At 44.5% G+C, this 21,309-nt stretch overlaps 1 protein-coding gene across 1 annotated transcript in view; it reads left to right on the forward strand.

Moving 5' to 3' along the window:
* The window catches only part of STK4 (serine/threonine kinase 4), a gene marked incomplete at its 3' end in the record, with an annotated part of 43,866 nt that extends 24,370 nt beyond the window's left edge, over nucleotides 1-19,496 (forward strand). The window contains exon 12 of the mRNA XM_084271518.1: nucleotides 19,338-19,496. Within this exon, the coding sequence (XP_084127644.1) occupies nucleotides 19,338-19,496 (159 nt within the window). The remainder of the gene's footprint in view (nucleotides 1-19,337) is intronic.
* Nucleotides 19,497-21,309: the final 1,813 nt, after the last annotated feature.

Here is a 21,309-nt window from a genome sequence, read left to right on the forward strand (position 1 = left end):
GCGTGGAAAGTGAAATCCCTCTGCTAGTCACGACTCCAGGAGATGCTTTACTGTAGGGCTGGGATAATAGCTGGAGCCTTTCGTTCTCCTTGTACGGATTGTATAGGCTACTGCTCTTACATATGGTCTCTTGTCTTTGCTGCTGCATCTCCAGTTTTCCTGTTTAGACTGAAAAGGAGAGGAGACCTGCTGCATTTCCTTTCTTGTAGCCCTTCATGCTACGTTATGTTTAGCCTGAAGGCTTCAAGCCACTGCATAAACCTTTTGGAAACATCACCCACCTCAGCCTCTGTATCCCAGGGTCTGGGCCAAACACAGGGATCCAGCTGAGTCAGATACATTGTTTATCTCATTCACCTTGCCTGCTGTAACTTCATTTAACGATAAACAATTACTTTTGAATGCATGGTGTTTCCCAGGGAAGGCAGGCTGGGTTGGAATATCTTAGAAGCCTTTTGTAGTCTGCAGAAGCTGGCCCGAGGGGAAATTTGCTGTAATTACTTTACTTCCTAATTTGATTGATAACAAGTTTTGCAATTACCCTTATTTCCACTGAGTGGGATGTGTTCCACCCTGCGCACCGGGAGCTGCAGGTGCGGGCTGCACCCAGCCAGCAGCGCGGATGACGTAGGGAGAGGTCAGTGCCATCCTAGCAAACACGACCTACAAGTATTTTTAGAACGTGCCAAGCAACTGTTTGACACGCCTGTGACCTTGTTTACTGATTTCCTTTAGTACTGAAGTATTGCCATGTGCATAGATTACCAGCACGCTGGAAGCAATAAAGGCAGGCAATAAAAGCTAGCAATAAATCGGGCTTTGGGTCACCTTCATGTAGTAATTTGTAGAAATTGCCCTTCCCAGCTGTATGTATTTCTCTAGTTTGACTCTGTATGAATGTCCCAGCCTGTCTTGCATGCAGATTTTACAGCAGAGCTACTTTCTTTTCTGTAGGATGAGAAAAATGCTTGAAAGCAACCACAATAAGTACACGTGGGTATTTCAGTCGTGCTTATCTGAGGTTGTGTAATGTATCGGAAGGCTTAAAGCTGGGTATCTTTTGTGTTTGGCTACAAATGGATTAGTTTGGCTAGCTGTGGGTAAAAGTCAGGTTTGCTAATGCTTTATTAATTGTAAGTGTGAATGCAATAAGCATTGTAGGGTGAAAAATCAGCATTCACTAGTAGGTCTGTCAAGTACATCATTTGTGAAAGAAACAGCATGGCCAGTAGGTCCAGGGAGGGGATTGTGCCCCTGTACTCGGCACTGGTGAGGCTGCACCTCGAGTGCTCTGTGCAGCTCTGGGCTCCTCACCATAAGAAGGACATCAAGGTCCTGGAGTGAGTCCAGAGAAGGGCAACCAGGCTGGGGAAGGGGCTGGAGATCAAATTATGTGAGGGGCAGCTGAGGGAGCTGGGGGTGTTCAGGCTGGAGAAGAGGAGGCTGAGGGGAGACCTTCTCCCCACCTCCACTGACCTGACAGGAGGGTGCAGAGAGGTGGGCGATGGTCTCTTTAGCCAGGGCACAGCAGATGGGACAAGGGGAAACGGCCTCAAGCTGGGCCAGGGCAGGGTCAGATTGGACGTTAGGAAAAATTTTTTCACTGGAAGAGTTGTCAGGGCCTGGAACAGGCTGCCCAGGGAGGGGCTGAGTCACCAACCCTGGATGCATCTGAAATACAGGTAGATGAGGCACTTAGAGATATGGGTCAGCATAGGACAGGAACAGTTGGACTCTATGTTCTTAAGGTCTTTTCCAACTTAATAATTCTGTGATACATCTGTAACTTCTTTCTGCCATGTCAAATAAGGCAGATTTGAACCGAGTTTGTCTACAGGGTTTTCAGGGTTCCAAGTAAGATGAGATCATGAGGTGCTAGGTGGATACTAGTTCCTCCTGGGCCTTAAGAAATGATTGAAATATTATTGCTTTGTGCTCCAGCAGTCTAGATAAATATGCCTTGTCTTCTCTTCTGTGTTCCTCTCCCTCCTGTGTGACTAGCACCTGGAGTCTCCTGTCTTACAAGGAAAAAAAAAAAGGCCAATATTAAATTACAAAAGTGTTTTGGTTTTTTTTCCCCCTGTAGCAAAACCATTTGACCTTTTCTTGACTAACATTGTTCCTCTGAAACAGGCAAATGAGACACTATTTATATCACAATGGCAATGTCATTTTAAGTAAGGGTAAGATCAAGTCACCCCCTCCACCACAGAGCTAAAAACCCGTTATAAAAGGTGATGGAGTCCCTTCCTCCCAGACCTGATGCTCTGGCTGTGTCCTGGTTATGGTCTGACGTGGCAGAAACCCAGTGTATTCCCAGCAATGTCTTTCCAGCCTTGGATTTCCGAGGTAGAGGTTGTTACCAACAAAGCCTGATGGTGTTAATGTTTATCTCCACTCATGCTTGAACAAGGATCTCTGAAGATTTAGGCCCTACTTGATTACGAAAAATGTTTTCAGGAACATTACAATTGACTGAACATGGGAGGAAAAATTCTAATTATGGGCAAAAATTCTTGCTTTTAGAAGGAGTCGAACAGACTAATGGGAAAGTGCTGCAGGGGTAGGCTGCTAATGGGCAGGCTGCCTTCTATGTAGGATTCCTAATTGCCATAATCATCTCGAAATTTTTGTAGTTGAATTTAATTTTCCCGGTGAATATTAGTTACATACTGTTGCACAGACTTACATTCATAATGCTGGAAGGTTTCTTTAGACAATGCCATACATTTTATTCACTTTAATCTTTTGGTAGTTGTAACGTACAGCCAAATTAATTGTGTGGTATTTCCTGCCCTGAGACACAACAAACTCTTTGCTTATTCCTATTTTAAAAGCCTTTCAATTGCTCTGAGCAGGTCGGTATTGTAATATCACTTGTGGCTAATGGGGGGGATCCCTTTTTTCCTTCTGGCCTTGCCAACCCAAGCAGAGCAGGTATTTGTGGCTCACCTGGGCATGGATGTATTATGTCCCTGATCCTTCTGATGAAAGCCTGTTTTGTTAGCAAACTAGCAGGTTACAGCCATGTGTGTCTTAGTGGGGGCTATGGTAATACTGAAACCTTTTCAGTTTTATTTCATGGGTGTGTTGTCCCTGGGGAAATGAGTGGCAGTAGTGCCCCTATCCATCTTGAATTTTGCCATCATGATGCAGCTGCTGGGTTTTTAGTATCTCTGGTGTAATGCTTAGGTTTTGCTGTGATTTGAATTCATTTTTTTTCTTTTATCATCAAGTCTGTGCTAATTAAGTATCCTAGCAGAGTTGTGGATGCAGAGTCATCATTACCAGACACTAGAGCATGAGTAACACAGGACATGGAGCCTTTCAGCAGGCTTCACACAAGGTGTTGCAGCCATTTGCTCCAAGGCTGTTGTGATGCCAGCAACTGTATATCTGCCCACCATTCCTGCCTGTGTAAGGCAGCCTGGTAGGAGCTGAATTGGTGCAGACACTTGTACAGTGTGTAGCTGCTCTTGCTGCCTGTGCTTCACTGGAAGAATACCAGGTGATAGCAGAGTTTTCCAAGGGAAGCGCTGCCATTTAGCTGCAGGACCTCAGTGGGGACCTGCAGCCATCAGCAGTCATTTTCTGCACTGGCAATCTCCATCCTGCTGCTGCAGCTCTGGGAAGGAAGCTGACATTCAGAAACAAGGTTCCTGTCTCTCTCCTAAGAAATACCCTGCTTCTGTCAGGAAGACTTCGATTTGCTTGTACCTGCCAGGTCCTGGTGAATCAAACCTTCCCTGTTCCTACAGTTCTCCATAGCCAGGAGGTTGGGTCTTTCCCTCTCACGCCTTGGCTTAATGAGGAGGATCTGCCTTCACGGGTTTCCTCACTGAAGCAGAAGACGCTTGGAGCAGAACTCTTTTTTCCTTACAAAACTAAAATTAACTTACGGCCTCGAGCGTGTCATGGTTTGCAGAAGGAGAAGACACCACAAACCCCTTAGCTGTCTGTGGAAGACAGCAGCTGTCATGGCATTTGTTCACAAGTTCATCACTCTTCAGTCAGCCATCAGCAAACGGGTATTTCAGGTCCTGTGTTTGCACACTGTGAGTGCCACTCTCTGCGCTGCCTCATCTTGTCGCAAGTGTCTCACTGGCTGCTGATGGGGGGTTTCTTTGGGCAGGAAAGGTTGGTGTGATTTCCCCCAGTCCCAAAACAGGCTTCATCATTTCTTAGCGCAGCTACTGCTGCTGGGGATGACCATCCTGCAAACTGTAGAGCTGCTGCTTCAGCAGTTCTTTCAGAGCAAAAGAAGAAGGATGAGCGGAAGGTGTTAATTGTGTCTAATTGAGGGGAAGAACATAAGTGCTGATCAGCTGCCACTTTGGCAGGACTGCACAGCCCTCCATATGAGCAAGAGTTCCTCCACTTCACCTGAAGGAGCTGGGCAGCAACGGGGCTTTGCTGAGTTACAGGAGTTGGAGCAAGGGCTGGGTTTGCTGCTGCAGCAAGCCATTGCTTTCCAGTAACCTGGCTTTCCGAAGTGCTTGGGACACAGCACACTAGGTATCTGACTTCCCCCTTGCTTATGCTTCTGGAAGATTGTTTAAAAAGCATCTGTAGACTGCTCGCTGTGGTTTGATTTTTGTTAGAAGCTCTTGCTCCAGTCAGCGTTCCTCTTCCTTCCACTGGGTCCTAGCAGGGGCTCCTGGAGCAGGCAGCTGTAGGAGTTGGATGGTTCCAAGCAGAAATATATTTCACACTTGGGTTTGTTCAGGTAAGAAACAAAGCAATGGTCTGGCAGACTGTTGAAACAAAACATGAAGGAAACACATTTTAACACAGCCCAGTTTCTAAATGCATACTCACATCTCCTGGAGATCCTGAGTGATCCGCAGCGCAAGAGTTGGTATCGCAGCTGCAGTCTCCTTCCAATAACTGTGTCCATTTAACCCTACTGCACAGGAAACTGATGGGGTTTGTGTCTGTAAGCAGCTTCTAGCCAGGGATTTTAGCAGCTACTGCTTGTGTCTTTCTCTTTTACAAGTATAATGCAAATGAAAGCAAGCCTTCCTCTTACCGTAGTGGAGATACAATTCTTTTTCTTGAAGTAGTAAAGAAAAATACATTTTTCCATGTATTGAGACAGCATTTTGTTATGCTGCTCTCATCTGGGGTATGCAGGGTTTATTAACATCCAAATTTCTGTGCTTTTACTTAGTAGTTTGAAATATCATATAGGAAACGACGATTTTAAAACAAATAAATAGGTAAAGGCACTTCTGGTATCTAAACCAGCAGAGAAGGAAAGTGTGTTGGTCTGTTGGTGTCTTCAGCTTGTTCAGTTGGACAAATGGCTGTCAGTTAGTGGTGAAATCATGGATGTGAATCCTTTTCCTTCTAGGTAGCCAAATTCGGTATTTAGGTATTGGTGTTTGAGTTTGTACTGAATAGTTTATAAAAGCTTAATTAATTCAAAGCAAGTCAAATACGGAATTTTTGAGTCTGGTGGTAGACAGACCAGGTCAGAGTGTGCTAACACAGATCAGGGCAGTAAGGATGATGGATGGCTGCAGCCTGGCATCCAAGCCAGGGCAGCGCGGTGACCGATGCACGCTGGGGCTGGCGATGCCGTGCTGGGTCTCTGGCATGGCCCTGCTCCTTCCCCGGCGCTGCAGTGGGAAGACTACAGGTAAACATGGAGATGGCTCAGCACAGCGTATTTCTTCTCCCAGCTCAGGGCTGTGGTGAAGGATGGCTGCATACTGGAACCATCTGTTTCTTTCGTTGGAAGTGATTTATAGGGAGGAACTGTTAGAGGGCAGGTGATTTATTGCTTATCAATAACAGTAAACACATCCTGCTTTACAATGACCACAGTCTCTAATTTATTGTATTCTGTCTGTGAAGGTGTCATTTGTCTTGTGAACAGCTTGTTGTCTACCAGTACCTGGAATATTCAATGTCTTTGGTTTCTCTTGAACATTCATTTGGATAGCATTTATTAGCAATCTAATATTGATGCTTTATAGCTTTACTACCTTTTGTCCTTCTAGAAGTGCAATCGATTCAAAACTTGGGAGTGTTTTCTGTCCAGTTGCAGGCTTTGGAAGTGACGGCAGCCTGAGTAGTTGGCTCTTGTTTTGTTGGAATTGGTCTTTGGCTCTCTCCTAGCAGTAGGAGGAAGGCGTGCTGAGGATACATGGATAAGGCAGGTGCTAGAAGAAAAGTACTTGCGTTATATGAGTAAGCTGCCGTTGGGTGACTTTTTGTGGTTTATCATTTTATGGTCTTTCCTGACTCTACGGTATAATCCTCTGAGCTTTATCTTCTCTTTACTTCTGTCTGTTAAGCAGCTTGGTAAAGGTGTCAACAGGCAGGTCTCTGCACTAATCTTTCTGTTCCTTCTTTCTCCCATCTAAATTACTCGAGTGAGTAAACTGATCTGGTTACTAAAGCTCCAGAAAGTCACTTGGACAGGAGTGAAAAAGCCCTTATTGGAGTGTGTGTATTTGCAGGTCCTTTAAATGGGATTATTTAAGAGACACATAATCTTGAGACCTCTATTGCTTTATTGAGAAACTTATACGTTTCTTCCCTTTTAAGAGAGCAAGTTACTCTGACCCTTGTGTGATGAGTAAAGATTGACTGTTCCAGAAATTCGTTGGAATGTGCACAGGTATTGGCAAAAGGAAGAAAAAAAATAAAGTATGGTTAAAGTAGAGCTTTTCTCAGTAACATTTTATCCAAGACTAAACCAAACTCTTCAAGTGCACCTCCAGGGATTTCTCTGTCCAAAAGTTTCTTCCCTCCATCTATAAATGGACTCCCCCTTTTTTCCCTAATGTTGGCTGGAATAAAAACTACTTCTCAGGCTGTGATTTCTTCCAGTGGTGTTACTTTGATCCCAAAGTGATCTTACTTGCTAGGGCATTCATCAGTTCGAGAGATAAAGCCAGATCTGGGATGGCTGATAGATATCCCTGTCTAGGTCCCATGGAGCCAGGGCTCATTCCTAGTTACAAGTAAACTTGTTTGTGCTGTACTGAATCTAAAATAAAGCTTTCATTCAGTGGGAGAGTGTTAAGACCATAATTTTTTTGGGGGAAAAAAACAGTATCTAGTAAAAAGAGTATTTTTCTGACAACAGAAGACAGTGCAGATTAGACAACTATTAATTTCCAAACCTGAAAAGGTACCCCCATGGTATCTCCTGCTAATTGAGGCAGATCCTAAAGTATATACCTAGCTGTAATTTCCACTGTGAAGTATGATTTATAAAGAGAGATGGAGGTTTTGTGATGTTTTATTCATTGGTTTTAAATGTCACCTGCCTTGATTCATAACACTGATGTCCCTTAAATGGATTTCCTCCTTCTTTTTTTTTCCCTTCAGCCATCTGCCAAGATTTTTTAAACTCTGCTAATTGTTTGTGTCTTTTCAGCATTACCTTTTCAGCATATTTAGTATGTTCTTCCCAGCAAATACTTTTAACTTGTGACATCTTTATTAAGGCAAAATGGGTCGTTTTGTCTCCTTGTAATCAAACATGCAGTCATTTTAAAAATAAGCCCAGGAACAGCTTGCTTCTCTCTTTTATTGTTTGTTAAGTGGTCTTGAATCTTCTGTAACATTTGCATGGCGAAGACACTCTGAACCCTACTGCAAACCTCGCCAAATTCACGGCTTCTTCAAACCACCAGTGTGATTCACAGCGAGCTCCATGTCTGTAAGTTCTATAAACTTTACTAAATTCCCTTTATATAAAACAACCAGGAAAAACAAACCGAAACAAAAACCAAAATTTGGGTTTTTTTAAATTGAAAAAGCTGGTTCCATGGCTTGACTCTTTTATCTGTTGTGTAAGAGAATAGATTTCTGCTCTCTTCCATTCGGTAACAGGGTCATTGCTCACCACCTGCTTTCACTTTGGTACTGACATTGATTGCAAAGCATTTACTGCCACTACTTGCTGTCAGATTTTTCTTTTAATTTTTTTTTTTTGGCTATATTTTTGTATATAGCAGGCCTTCTGTGACATGAGGCTTTTTAAATGAAACTTGCGGTGAGTGGGAAGTTAAAATGAGTTGCTGTTGTTCGTGTTGAATTGCTTAGGTCATAGCCCTTAATGGAGACTGAAATAATGTAACCTGAAATCAACTTTAAATGAGAGTGTTCAGACTTGGAAATTCAACAACCTGGCCTGCCTTGGAGTCCTGTTTCTTACTCCAGCATTTAATCAGCTGAGACGTTGTCTGAAAGTTTTGTGGATGAACTAAGTAACTAAGAGAACTTCAGGGTCTTTGATCATGGGATTTATTCCACTACTGCTGGATGTTTAAGGTCAGGCTGCAACGTGCGTTTCTGCTTTGGGAGGGAGGGAAGAGGAATTAATAATTGAAGGTGTGACGCTGGGATAAAAACCCTCTGAGCGTACTGAATTCTTTAGGAAACCTGTTTGAGCCTTGTTATGCCTTGAGATCTGTTTTCAAGTCTGGGTGTGTTCTTGGCACAGCATCTTCCTTAAAGAAAGAACACTGCTGCTCAAACAAGAGCTACTTGAAATGCATCTAAAATCTTCTTGCAATTCATCTGTCAGTACAAATGTTTGTAAAGGGTAATGTAGCTTAAAAAGACAACCTTGTCCAGGTTTTTCTCATCTGTAGCAAAAAGGGCTCCTTTTGAGGACTCTGCATCAGGAGCCTAATGTAGCTGCTCTGCAATGCCTCCTGGAGGATGGAGTCTCTGGACCATAAGGGAAGAGCCTGGGGATAAAATCTCATGAAGCCTCTGGGGATACTTTCCAGTGGGCAGGGTCTCATCCAGACAAGTGCCTGAACTGATGTACCGTGAAGGGGCAGAGTTATCTCAGCTCTGACTTCAGGACCTGGTGCATTTGCCTTGGTGCACTCTGTATTTGCATTACTGTAAAGCCTGCAGAAAAATCTAGATGCTTTTTATTGCCAGTGTAATTTGGTGCATATAATTACTGTGTGTCTCCCTGCTTACCTCACCAGGAGACTTTGCAAGGGGGAGTTTCATCATGTGCAAAGCATGTTTGAGGTCTTGCTCATGCAAAGCAGGCAGTGGAGTTTGGAGTTGACCATCCTGCATCCAATGTCCAGGGTATCATTCTTGTTTCAGTAACCTCAGTGACCAGATGGCTTCAAAGCCCAAGCTCTTATCTTCAAGATAGAGGAGCCTAATGATCCAAGACTGATAACAGTCTGCAAGGGATGGAATTCAGAAATGGAATGCTTGATTCCTTCTAGTGACTTGAATCATTATCAATATATGTCCAAGTGATAGTGACCACTTGGGAAAACCTTGCGTGGCGAGGAGTACAGGTTCATGTGACAGGGAATTGAAGGAGATGCTTCACTGGGGGACTGCCCCAAAAATATTTGTCTCTGAGATATTAAGTATATGCCCTTGGTTTTAAAGATGACAGCCTCTCCCATGGTTATGCAGCTATTTGTTTTTCAAAATGCCCTTCCAGGCTCTCCAGTTCAGTCATTCCTCAGAAAGCTTTTAATTCTCTCTCCTGATTCCTTGCCCTCACGGAGTGGCTATGTTACCATGGATGATACAGTTTAAAGCCTTTGAAACTGAAGCTGTGTGTCTTAACCCTTCATTGTGCATTGCAGATGTAGGTGTGAAAGTCTTCAGAGAATTTAATTATGCTCATAGTGAACCTCTCACTCCACATTAGTAACAGCAGACCACATTCACATACTGATTTAATGTTAATTAATTGGTTATCACTTCAGTTCCAGTTGTGTTTCATGGTGTTAGTACACTGAGCAATAAAGGAATCTCTCTTACTTCAGGTATTCTTACTTTTACTTCTTCATGAGTTCTGCTTTATTCAGGATAAGTGATCAGGAGTCATTAAATTAGTTGTTAATCCTTAGGCAAGTAGAGCCCTTAAGAACAAGGGAGAGAGAAGGAAGCAGTATGTTGGTTGGGAAGGAAGCTCCATTACAGACCCATGTACCTTTCCTGGCAGAGCTTAGTTAAACCTCTCAGGTGTGTTGAGGATTTTATTTGGTTTAAAGGAATCTGTGTTTTCTGACAGACTGCTATTCTGGAAAAAAGAGGAAAAAAGCCCAGGTTGGTCAGCTTCACACTCACTCTGTGCAGCCAGCCAGATCTTCACAGCCCAGTGACATGATTTATTTTAGCATGTCCGGAGGTATTTTGGTACTCTTACTTAAGAAAATTAAATCACGATCACTTGGAGAAGGGGAAAAAAAGCCATCTACTGTGTTTTTCCTTAATCAAATCTCTGGCAAGCAAGTTTTTTTATAAGCAAGGGATGTGCCTTTTTTGCTCTCTTTTTTCCTTTTCTTGTCCAGACAGGCTGACCTTTTAGCTTGGTTTCTAATTCAGTTACTGAAAAAAAAAAAATCCCAACAGTGAGATAACTCGTCTTTGTGGTTACAGGATTAGTCAGCCACTTTCTGAGTCCCTAAAGGATTTTAAGGTTTGGACTTCTTGAAGTTCCAGTGCTGCAGAATAACACTGACACCATTTGTCATTTCCTTTGTTTAGATGAAGCGTGTTACGGGACTTGGGGTGGTTTTGGAAGTGAAGAATGTTATTCATACTCTTAATTGGAGCTAAGACTAAAAAAGGAAACTTAATCTTGGAGCTAATGATTAAAATGCATTACTATTTTTTTAAAAAAACCCTTTTTTTTCTTCTTACTGACCGCTCATATCGATGAGTAGAGCTTTTGGATGGGTTTTTTTCCCCTTAATATAACTTCAGCACAATGCCAGGGGCAGTACCGGTATGCTGAGGTTATAAGGTTTTGCTGGCCATAACACCAAAACTTTCTTGAGCTTTTTAAGGATTACAGTAAAGATTAATAAAGTGCAATAAAAAGCAGTTCAGGGATGGCAACGTTATTGATGGGGGCTGCGGTGTTCCCGCAGTCGTGCAATCTTCTCCGCTCTGTGGGGAACCGCTCTGCATAATCGCTGCCTAGTTAATGTCTGGGTAGCCAGAGCAGCCAGGGAGATCTGGATGTTTGCTATAATCCTCTGAAATTGGTTTCTGTATTGGGAATTTTCTGACATGGTGCCAACAGCAAAGCTCCTCCTTGGCTCTCACAGGCTTTTAAGAAATGGGGGGGAATTTCCAAGCTGTGGGGAGGGTGTGAAAGTAGAGAAGAGATGCCTCTCAGCTGGTGAAGGAGCAGTCATGTATCTAAAGCAGGTATGGATGTCTTGTCTGTAGCAGTCAAAGGATTAGCTTCTGGGAGCATGCTTCAGGAAGGTCCGTGCTGAACCTGCAGGATCAAACAGTACGTGTGTAAATATAGCCTGAAATAAGAGAGTTGAGTAATAAAACCGTGGCAGCTCTCGCTGGAGAAGATCAGCAGCCTTGGCAGCTGCTGGGGAGTGAGGCTCCATCAGTGAAGAGGTACTGATACTGCGAGGGCAGCTTCCCAAGAACCCCGTGGTGGTGTTGCAGCTTGGGAGAAGCCTTGCTAAGCTGAGATGAGAAGTCTTGGCTGCAGGCCTTCCTGCAGGCAACAGGACAGAGGGAGGCTTCCAGTTTAGAAGTGGTGGTCACGGTGTGTCTGGTGGGGAGGGGGCAGGAAGAAGAACGGCACATGCTGCCTTCTGATGATTCTGTAGGGTAGTACAGATACAACGGTCTGGTATCATACACCTCTATTTTAATCCAATACCTGGGAAATAACCAGGCTCCTTACTGGCATTGTGGCAGTGAGGTGTTTCACTTTTGGTAGCCATAAACTTCCCCAGGTGTGAAAGGTAGAGCTGGCCCAAGCACGTTATCTGGGACGGCCTGGGTCTCCTCTGATACATCTGTGTTAAAATACTTCCTTCCAGGTTGCCTGGAGATCCACGACTGTGTGTTAGTGCCTGTCTGTCCTCCACAAAAGGTGATGTCACTGTACTCATTCAACTCTTCCAGCCACTTGACTTGTGCTGCCTGCAGTTGACTTGGTCCCTCGAGCGTACACTGAGCTAGTTGAAAGTTGAGTGTTACTTCTCTGCGGGAAGCCATCTGCTGTCCAGATGAGGTGGCCTGAAACATCTGTCTCCAGATGTGCACTGCTCTCCGATCCTGCCCTGTTTCCTTTGGGAAGCTCCAGCTGCAGTGCTGTTTTGACTTGTGCGGGATGCTGCAGCCCATGATGTGATTTGCTAGCACATTGCCTAAATAATTAAGATGCATTAAAAGCAGAAGCTTGTGCTGCTGAGACTTATTTTTCAAATCCTTTGAAAGATTAATATCTGTATTTTTATTCTTGCATGAAATCCCACGGTGAGTGCATTTCATCCACTGCTTTCATAACAGTGAGGAACTTCACTGACATGCTAATGCTAAAAGGGGTGGAAAATCAAGATAATTAATGTTTGTGTAGGCACTGGGGTTTGGTCTGATTTACTGTAGCCCCTGTTGTAGCACGGGTGCTTGATGGATTTGTGAAGTTGTAGGGACCTGACAATCGTGATGAAAAGTGGGTGGTAAGTCCCTGCAGGTTCTCAGATTCGTGTGTCCCTTTGCATTGGACGACTTACAGGGAATAAATAGTTAATGCCTGCTCATACATTACATTGAGGCCTCCTTATGCTAGAAACATAAATGAGAACAAGGCACTTAATTTTTAGATCAGTGATTGAAAGTATGCCAAGTGGTATTGAGCCAGCATTTCAGGAAAAATGCTGAGAGAAAAAAATGGCATGCTATTCCAACACCGATTTATATCACTGGTTTCAAGACCCAAAGTCTGGAGCACTGCTTAGCATGAGAAATCACCCTCTGCATTTAATTTTGGCCAGAGAAATCGAATGCTTTTTTTGCTGTCTTAAAAAAGGTGAGCAGCACTGCTCAGTAATCTGTTCCCTCAGAGTATATTTGATACGAGCATTTAATTGATACTGTGTTTAACCAGTCTTTCAAGTTCCAGAAGGCTAATTCCAGAATAACCTCAGCTCTTACACTAGTCAGAGCTCACATTCATGAATCCTTGAGATCCGACACCTCTCCCTAGCTCGTGGTCTTCTGTAGCATCCATGCACTCTGGCGTGCTGTGGGCTGAATGACGCTCCGAGGTGGTAGCTACAAATAGTTGCAGCAAGTGGCATCCAATGAGTGATCGCCTCCCAGAAATAAAACTCTGCTTGAGGAGATGATAGAAGAAAAGTTCAGAAGTTGAGGTGGGTACACATCGAACCGATCCGCAGGATCTGGGGACAACGTGGTGCCCTTGGTTTTATCTGAAGGGAAACATCGTGATAGCATTGCTGATAGCCAAGGTCAAGTGCAGCAAGGGTTTAATTAGTCTCTCTGTGAAGAGCCTCCCCTCCCGAAGGACATCTGAATGTGTAGGAATTCTTTTCTGCTTCTCTCTAATACATAGCCACTTCCAGGGTGATAATCAGTAGCCTCCTGCAAGGGGCTCAGATGTTTCCCCACACAATTGGAGTTTTGTTTTTCAGAGTAGCCTGTTGCTGCTGTGTTACAGCAGGAATATTTTTCCATTATCTCTCGCAGCAAATTGCTGTTTGGGATTGAATGTTTAGCTTGGGTAAGTGCTTTGGTTAAAAACCCTTCTCAAGCCATGTTTAGGTTTTGCCTGTCTAAATACACACGTGTACATGAGCTGTGCTCCCTGTTGCTGTGATAAAGGTGTTTTGAGTTTCTCTGGGGGGGGCCTTGATCACCAGCCAGGCAGCCAAGAACTGCTAGATCGCAGTATAAAACTAGGCTGAAAAGGAAGATATAACAATAAAAGCTGTGCTAAATAGACAATTAATGTTTTTCTTTAGTTCCCATCTAGCTCATATCTTTTCCACTAAGAATTTATTTCCCTGTGTAGCGTGGGAAGCTGCAATTTTATTACTTCTGTATTTTAGTCTTCAAACTCCCACTGCCCCTTATGAAGTGATAATTGCTAAAGTCAGTTTTTCTAAAGGCTATTTAAAACTTTAAAGTTTGACATCAAGTTGTGTTGAGCAGTAGATGCCACCTGGAATATTTGGGTGAAAGGCAGACCGATCGCTGCAGCTTGGCATTTCCTTCCTAAGGCACTAAAGGAGGGGGGGGGAATATTCAGGAAATACTCTGTGAGAGCATGTGGAAGACAAGGGTTCAAACTCACAGAAAGGATGGTAGAGGGGTATGATGAGGGCTAAGGAAGGAGGCAGCAACTTCTTAATTTTATTTGTAGGATTTACTGTAGGATCAAGAGTTAAAAGACTCCTCCTGCAAAACTCTTCAGATATTCCTACCATGAGGAAAATAACCCCATCTCACCAGTGTCATATATATCCCTATTTTGTTCCAAAAATGAGGGGTCATCCCTTTCAAAGGTCACACCTTTGCAAGTTGCTGGTAGAAGAACTGCATCCTCTCCCTGGAGACAGAGGCTTCGCGGTTGGCACAAGCTTCAGGACTTCTAAGCATGTAAAAACAAAGCCCAGCTAACGTGAAATGTTGCAGAGATGCAAAGAAAAGGCTTTGTGCTAATCCAGGGATCAGATTCAGTGCGAGCAAGTAGAAAGCACCTTGCAGGAGGAACATGTTTTTCTCTTGCCCCAGGATAATAGTCTGATTCCTGTGCAGCCAGTGCCTTAAAAGGGCACTGCTGAAACTCTCCGGCTGGGGAGAAACATGTGAAAGCTGCTGGGAAGCAACTTGTTTCTATTTGATACTTATAATTCATGCAGCAAGAGGGTTTTGCTGGCAGTGTTCTTGGAAGAGGAGCAAATAGGAATGATAGCGGAAGTGACTCAGGGATGACATCATACTGATGTCACTAGTGCAGAGTGGTCCCAGTCAGTGGTGACCTTGTGCTGCTAAAGGGCTGTCAGGAGACCAGAGGAGTGTGCCAGGTCCTAAACTGGTCAAGCTCCAGCCCCTGCTGCAGGATAAGCCAGGCAGGGGTGCTTGTCTGTGCTATGGGTACCAAGAGAGCTGGGGTACGGCATTGGCATCGGCTTCTAAATGAGAAAGTTGTCATTGAGTGGGTTTTTTGTTTGTTTTCCTTGAGGACTGGGAAGGTGCTGAGCTAATCCTCCAGGCTTGTGTTTTACATCAGATCTTGTATGAAATATGAATCTGGCTCGGGCTGTTTAAAAATCCTGTGGGAGGTTTTTAACCTGCCTCTTGCTCAGGACACAGGTATAAATTTCAGGCCGTGGTGCCCCTGAATATCGAACCTGTGGCTGTGTCTGGCATGTCTGCAGAGAGCCTTTATTTATTCTCCTTTTGCTGCTTAGATTCATTTACATCCAGTAGAATATCATGTAGCAGTGACACTTTACCTGGCTGGAACAAATGCAAGTGGTTTTGGGGTTTCACCCCCACCTTTTTAAAATGCTGATTTGATAGGACTCAGAAGCTGTTTGAAGTGAACATTGTTCAGCCAAGTCATTATCTGCAAGTCTGTCTGAACTGCTGGTGAAGGGATGTCACAAGTAGCTCACGAGTCTTCTCCTTGAAGAAGAAACTCTGTATCTAACGATCTGTTCTTGATTTTGTCCACTGTCACTGGATATGCATGGAAAGGCCGTAGATTATGTCCTTCTGAAGGATGTAATTATACATGCCCATCTGAATTACATAGTAGAAATCCTCAGCATGGTAAAACAAGGTGTTGCTGTCGGTGGTGTCTGCAGCCTGAGGAACAGGGAGCAGCACATGTGGCCACATGGGAGAGGCTTCGGGTGAACCCTTGCACCTCTGCTGCTGGTCTTCAGTTTCTATAAAGTTAAGATCATTCTCAAAACCTTGAGTGAAGATACATCTGTTACTTAAGTGATTAAAAATTAACGTTCTGCCCATACAACCTTGCTTGAAGAGTTCCACTGCTCTGCCTCCTCTCCCTGCTGATAGATGTGTTTGACCAACCTTAGAACAAGTGCTTTCTATCAGTCTTTATATTTGAAATGAGATTCCTTCCTCTAAAAGTTTGTCTTAGCTGTTTGATCGCTGTGGACAAAAATAGATAGCTTTTACAAAGGCACTTACGACTTCTTGTAACAGAAGAATTGCTGAGGAGTAGCGAGGAGAGGAACAGGGCTGAGCCCGTGGCTAAAACCAGCTCTAATTGCAGCTGTTCAGCGCTGAGGCTTTACCCTGGGTAACTGTCTGTCGTGAGATGCTCTGTCCTTGTCCTTCTCGTTTTGCTTCTGGCAGTTCTCGAAGAGAATAATGTCAGTATCCCAGGAGCCTGCCACTGCAGAGACAGATATGCCAGAGTTTAAAAACTTCATTTCTGGGAGAAAGACTGTCTGCAGCATTGGCTTCCAGCGGAACGCCACGCAGCACAGGGAAATGGGGGCCATCGTGCTTTAAACAGATCTCTTTATTTTTTTATTTTCTTACTTTCCTTTAAAGATGTGTGTGCCAGTGGAAGGATGAGCTGAGAAATAGCCTGGCCCAGATCCCAGGGCTGGTGGTGTGGTGGGCCTGAAGCACAGTGGGAGCGAGGGCTGGGCATCCTCTGCAACCTCGTGGGCGCTTGGCCCTTGTTTGCTGGTAATTGGCGCCTGTCAGTCTCTCTTCTGCCTGTCTGCGGTGGACAGTCACATTCTGGACCTTTTACTAATGCTGCCCTTTGGCTTCTCTGCCTGTTCTAGAGGTAGCGTGGCATTTGCAGTGACACTGACATTATTCCAGGTGAAAGCTCTGTAATTAGTTCATCCCCATCAACACACAGCATTGCACCCAGGATGTGTTTCAGTGGCCTTAAGTTTTTGCTCTGCATCGACTTCCCTCTCTTCCTTCTCCCACCATCCCCATTCTCCTTAACCTGTGATCTATCTCCTTAAGTAGCTACTTTGTCCCACATCACACGTCTGCACAGGTAACCACTTCCTGATTTGCTCATATTAATATCAGTCTGTAGGCTTTTCCCACCCCAGACTGAGCTGTGCTCTGAGCATCATCCGTGCCGTTAGCCATCTGTCCTGACAGTCACGCAGTCCCAGGGACTGCCAAAGCCATTGCATCCCTTGGCAAGCAGCTGCTTACAGTTAGCAGAAAGGCTTTGTGTGTCGGTATCCACGGAGGATGATGTCCCATGGTGCTAGATCCTGTTTGAAAACATCCATAGGGCAGGGATTTCTTCTGCTTACTGCCACGTTCTGGGGGTCTGTAGAGACCATCACTGTAAATCTGTTCTGCTCTCCGTCTAGCACTGGGTACCCTGGGTGAGCTGGCAGCCCTTTGAGCTGATGTAGCTGCTCAGTGTATGGGTGCTCAGTACTTGAACTAATGTTTTCTTCATTTTTGTATTTTTATTTGACTTTTCAATTCCCTGGACCGGGAGGAAGGGGAATGGTGAATAATTACCTGCTCTGTGATAAATTGGTGTGAAAAGGCAACTGGTGCCATGCATCCACTTAAACTGCTGTCTGGTAAAGTTGCATTAATGTGTATAAATAATGTATATCTGTGTGGAGGAAGTGCTTTGTCTTCCTGTGAACAGTTGGCTGATTGGAGAGGTCGAAAGACTGTATAGCCTTGCTGAAAAGGTCTTGTTTTGCTTGTGCCTAGATTATTAAAGAGGATTTGTGATCCTGTAACAATGAAATATCTTATCTAGAGGAATATGCTAAAGAATTTCAAAAGACCTTATGAGAAACCAGCCAACAGATGACATTGTGGTCTGGGGACTGGTATCTCTTCCTCCTCAGGAAGAAGGATCAGGATTTTCACGTTTTTTAGTGTTCACGTACGTTTTAAGGACTGATGCAAACTACACAACTGCCATTCAACAGCCAGTAATTCAGTTGTTGCTTTACAATAGATGGCAAGCATCTCACTGTGTGTTTTGATTCAGAAATGGCTTGAAAAATAACCGTCACAGCTCACTAATTACCAGCTTAACCAGGACAGCAGTGTCACTTGCATGTAACTGCAGTAAAGATAAGTCAATGGATTACAACATTTGTGTAAAGTCTAAAAATTGACACTTCTTTCTTCACAAAATAACCCAACCCAACCAAAAAACCCCAAACCAAGCCAGTTCTTTTGCACGTCCTTGGTGTAGGCAGTCACTGAGAGCAGGTGGTGCAGATGGTCGTTCCCATCCTGCTGCCATGGCTGTAAAACTGCGTCTCCCATGGGGTTTTGGGGTCACTTGGCTTTGGATGGGAAGAGGACTGGTGCTTGGGGAACACTGGAAGCAATTTCAGCATCCATATTCCTTACCTTAATCCTGAAATCCGTTCAGTTCCATGGGTTATAATGTTATGTAAAGAGTGCAGCTATGGCAGCCTGGACTGTCCCACAGTGCACTTGGCCTCTCCCATCACAGATTAAAACTCTTCTGGGCCAGTTCCCAGTAAACTGGCCATGCACAAGAGAGCCAATTAAACAAAGGGCAGGCAGAAAGGGAATTCCAGGAAGGGAAGCTTGTCCAGCCTAGCCTGACATCTTCACAGGTACAGTGAGATACAGATTGTCCTTGCATATCATATTGGTGTGAGGCTGACCCAAAGTGAGCTGTTGTGTGTGTGTTCTGGGATCTCTGGCTTAGAGGAGTCTGAACTCCTCACCACAATTGAGGTTAATTCTGATTGTATATAATTGTGGTGCTCAGTTGTTGGGTTTTTTCAAGTGCAACTTTAGGCAATGATTTTTTTTTTCCCCTCCCCGTTCCCTTCTGTCTCCTCTTGTCGCTTAGCAGAAGGAAGTTGAGTTGCAAGGAGAGGGGAGGGGGGAAGAGATTCGCTTCTGTTCCATCTCAGAACAGGATTTCTGTTCTACGCCTGCAAAATGAAGCATTAGAAAAGCAGCTCAATGGGGGAAACATTTCAGTGGCTGTTTTTTGCACACCCAGTGTCACTAAACAGCATGTTCTGTATCTGTCTGGTTGTGTTTTTTCATTAGACCTTATTGCTCTCTACAACTACCTGAAAGGAGGTTGTGGTGAGCTGGGGGTCAGCCTCTTCTCACAGATCTGTAGCTATAGGACAAGAGGGAATGGCTGCAAGTTGCACCAGGGGAGGTTCAGGTTAGAAATTAGGAGAAATTTCTTCTCAGAGCAAGTGGGTGTTGCCCAGAGAGCTGGTGGAGTCACCATCCCTCAGGGTTTCAAGGAAAGGTTGGATGAGATACTTAGGGACATGGTTTAATGAGTAATATAGGTGGTAAGGGGACGGTTGGACTAGATGATCTTGGAGGTCTTTTCCAACCTTAATGATTCTGTGATCTGTAAAATGAGCAGAAGCCAGCCTGGTATCCTGAGGCTCATGACGGTCCCTCTGAGAGCAACAGCCTGGAGCATCCTACTGGAGGATGTGTTGTGACCATGAGAAGGGCAGCAAAATCCCTGTAGGTGTGTGGATGGGGCTGTACTGATGCCCGTGTCTGTCCTCCTTTTGTCTCCCCGCTAGCTAAAGACTTGGAGTGTGGATGAACTTCAGAAGAGGCTCACGGCCCTGGACCCCATGATGGAGCAGGAGATCGAGGAGATCCGCCAGAAGTACCAGTCCAAGCGGCAGCCCATCCTTGATGCCATCGAAGCCAAGAAGCGGCGGCAGCAGAACAACTGAGCCGCTGCTGGAACATTCTTCCATCCTCAAACAATCAGCTCCTTGCTTTTACGACTACTGAACAGGTTGATTTCTATTGAAATACGCTAGCAAAAGAGAGGGCGATCCTTCTGCTCGTTTATTTTTCCATAGCACCTTTGTGAACTCAGGAATGCCAACAAGCGGGAAGTCCTGACTGTGTGTTTTAAATTTAGACAAATATTTAAAACATTATTCCGAAGGAGTTTTGTTACTGGTTTTAAGGGGGGGGGGGGGGAGGGGGTGTTTGTTTTTAAACCAGAGGAACGGATAGAAATAGGCTACTGAAAGTTGGTTCGCACTCTTTTCAGACTGAACTTTCAGTGGCCTATTTTGGTTTAAGTTAACCTGGAATTTAACAGCTGCATTTTTGTGGGTTTTGTTTCTGTTTTTAACTGTGTCTTTCTACTGTTAAGGTACTGATAAGTTTTAGGTTGCTGAAGAGAGCAGGTGAGAGTATGTACATACTGTTCCAGCCTTTTGAAAGAAACTTCAATCTCATTTGTTAGAAAGCCTGTAACAAGCCCCATGCCTTACACTGTGTGCTTTAAGCAAGCGTGGTTTCTTCAAGACCTCCATTCTGTCCTCTTCTTGTGTCCTTTGTGGAGTAACACAAGTAGATAACGCATGTTGTTCCTCCATCAGAAATTACACTCTGGAATTTAAAATCCACACTGACTTAAAGCCAAAAGCCAGTTGATGGTCTGATTCCCCTTTGTCTGTCTGTCTGGATATGTCCTATGGGGAGACCTTACAGATGGTGGAGTGCTGCGAAAAGGAGACAGTATTTGGATGGGTGGAAGGTGTGTGAACCTCTCTCAGGAATTAGGGACTTCTGCTGTGTCTGAGAGGACTTAGAAATCTCCACACTTGGTGAAATATTTTATAGGCTTCGTTTCAGGCTGATGTCTTTAGATGCTTGAATCAAAACTTAATTTCACAATCCTTCACACTTCTCCAAGGTTTAGCACATCAGAAAAGGTGAACTGCTGGTAAAGACTGAGTTGAATGAACAAAGATGTGCATTTGTGGTGGCGGAGGAGAGGCGGAGTTGATCTGGATGAGAAGACAGTTACTAATGTCTGGCCAGAAGAGGTTCAGTCTCTTCTCCAGCTCCTCCAGATGCTCTTGCATTCTTTCTCTATATTTCCATGCCATTCCTGCTCAATCAACAGAAATGCCCCAGCGTGTACAATCGGTGTGAGGATGGTGCAATTAACTCACGCCAGTAGAGTGGAGAGTAAAAGAGAAGCAGCAAAGAGTCTAGTCTCAGGGCAGAGACCGAGCGATGCCTCTGCCCCGTGGGCTGGGACAGCAAGAGGTACATTGCTTTACACATCCCTGGTGTGTGGGGGAGTGGTTGGACCGAGCCAGTGTTTCTGCCAATTTATTTGGATTTTGCTGTGATAGAGGCAACAGTTTCCATGTCATTCTTCTGAAACAGGCCTTGGTGCATCACCTGGATAGTTAAACTAAACAGCAGTGTCTCCTGAATGTCAAATGCTGCTAGAGAGAAGTGCTCATTTCATGCCTCCGTAGGTGCTTCTTTTTCCCCTTGGAGCAGGCTCTTGGCTACTGCTGCAGGTATACTCCGTTGCTGTGAAAGGAACCAAGCCATTCATACCCCCTCTGCAGATCTGGCTGTGTCAGTCTGGCTCCGTTTGATATGCAGTGCGAACGCAGCTCTTCAGGAGATCAGCAAACCAGCACTTTTCCCTAAGGGGAAAAGGAAAGGGCGGTGAGTCGGGGTGCTGAAGCAAGAGTACATCCTGGGATAACCAGCTGTGTGGTCACC

This window comes from Gallinula chloropus (assembly GCF_964237585.1).
Source record: "Gallinula chloropus genome assembly, chromosome: 16".
Taxonomy (NCBI): domain Eukaryota; kingdom Metazoa; phylum Chordata; class Aves; order Gruiformes; family Rallidae; genus Gallinula; species Gallinula chloropus.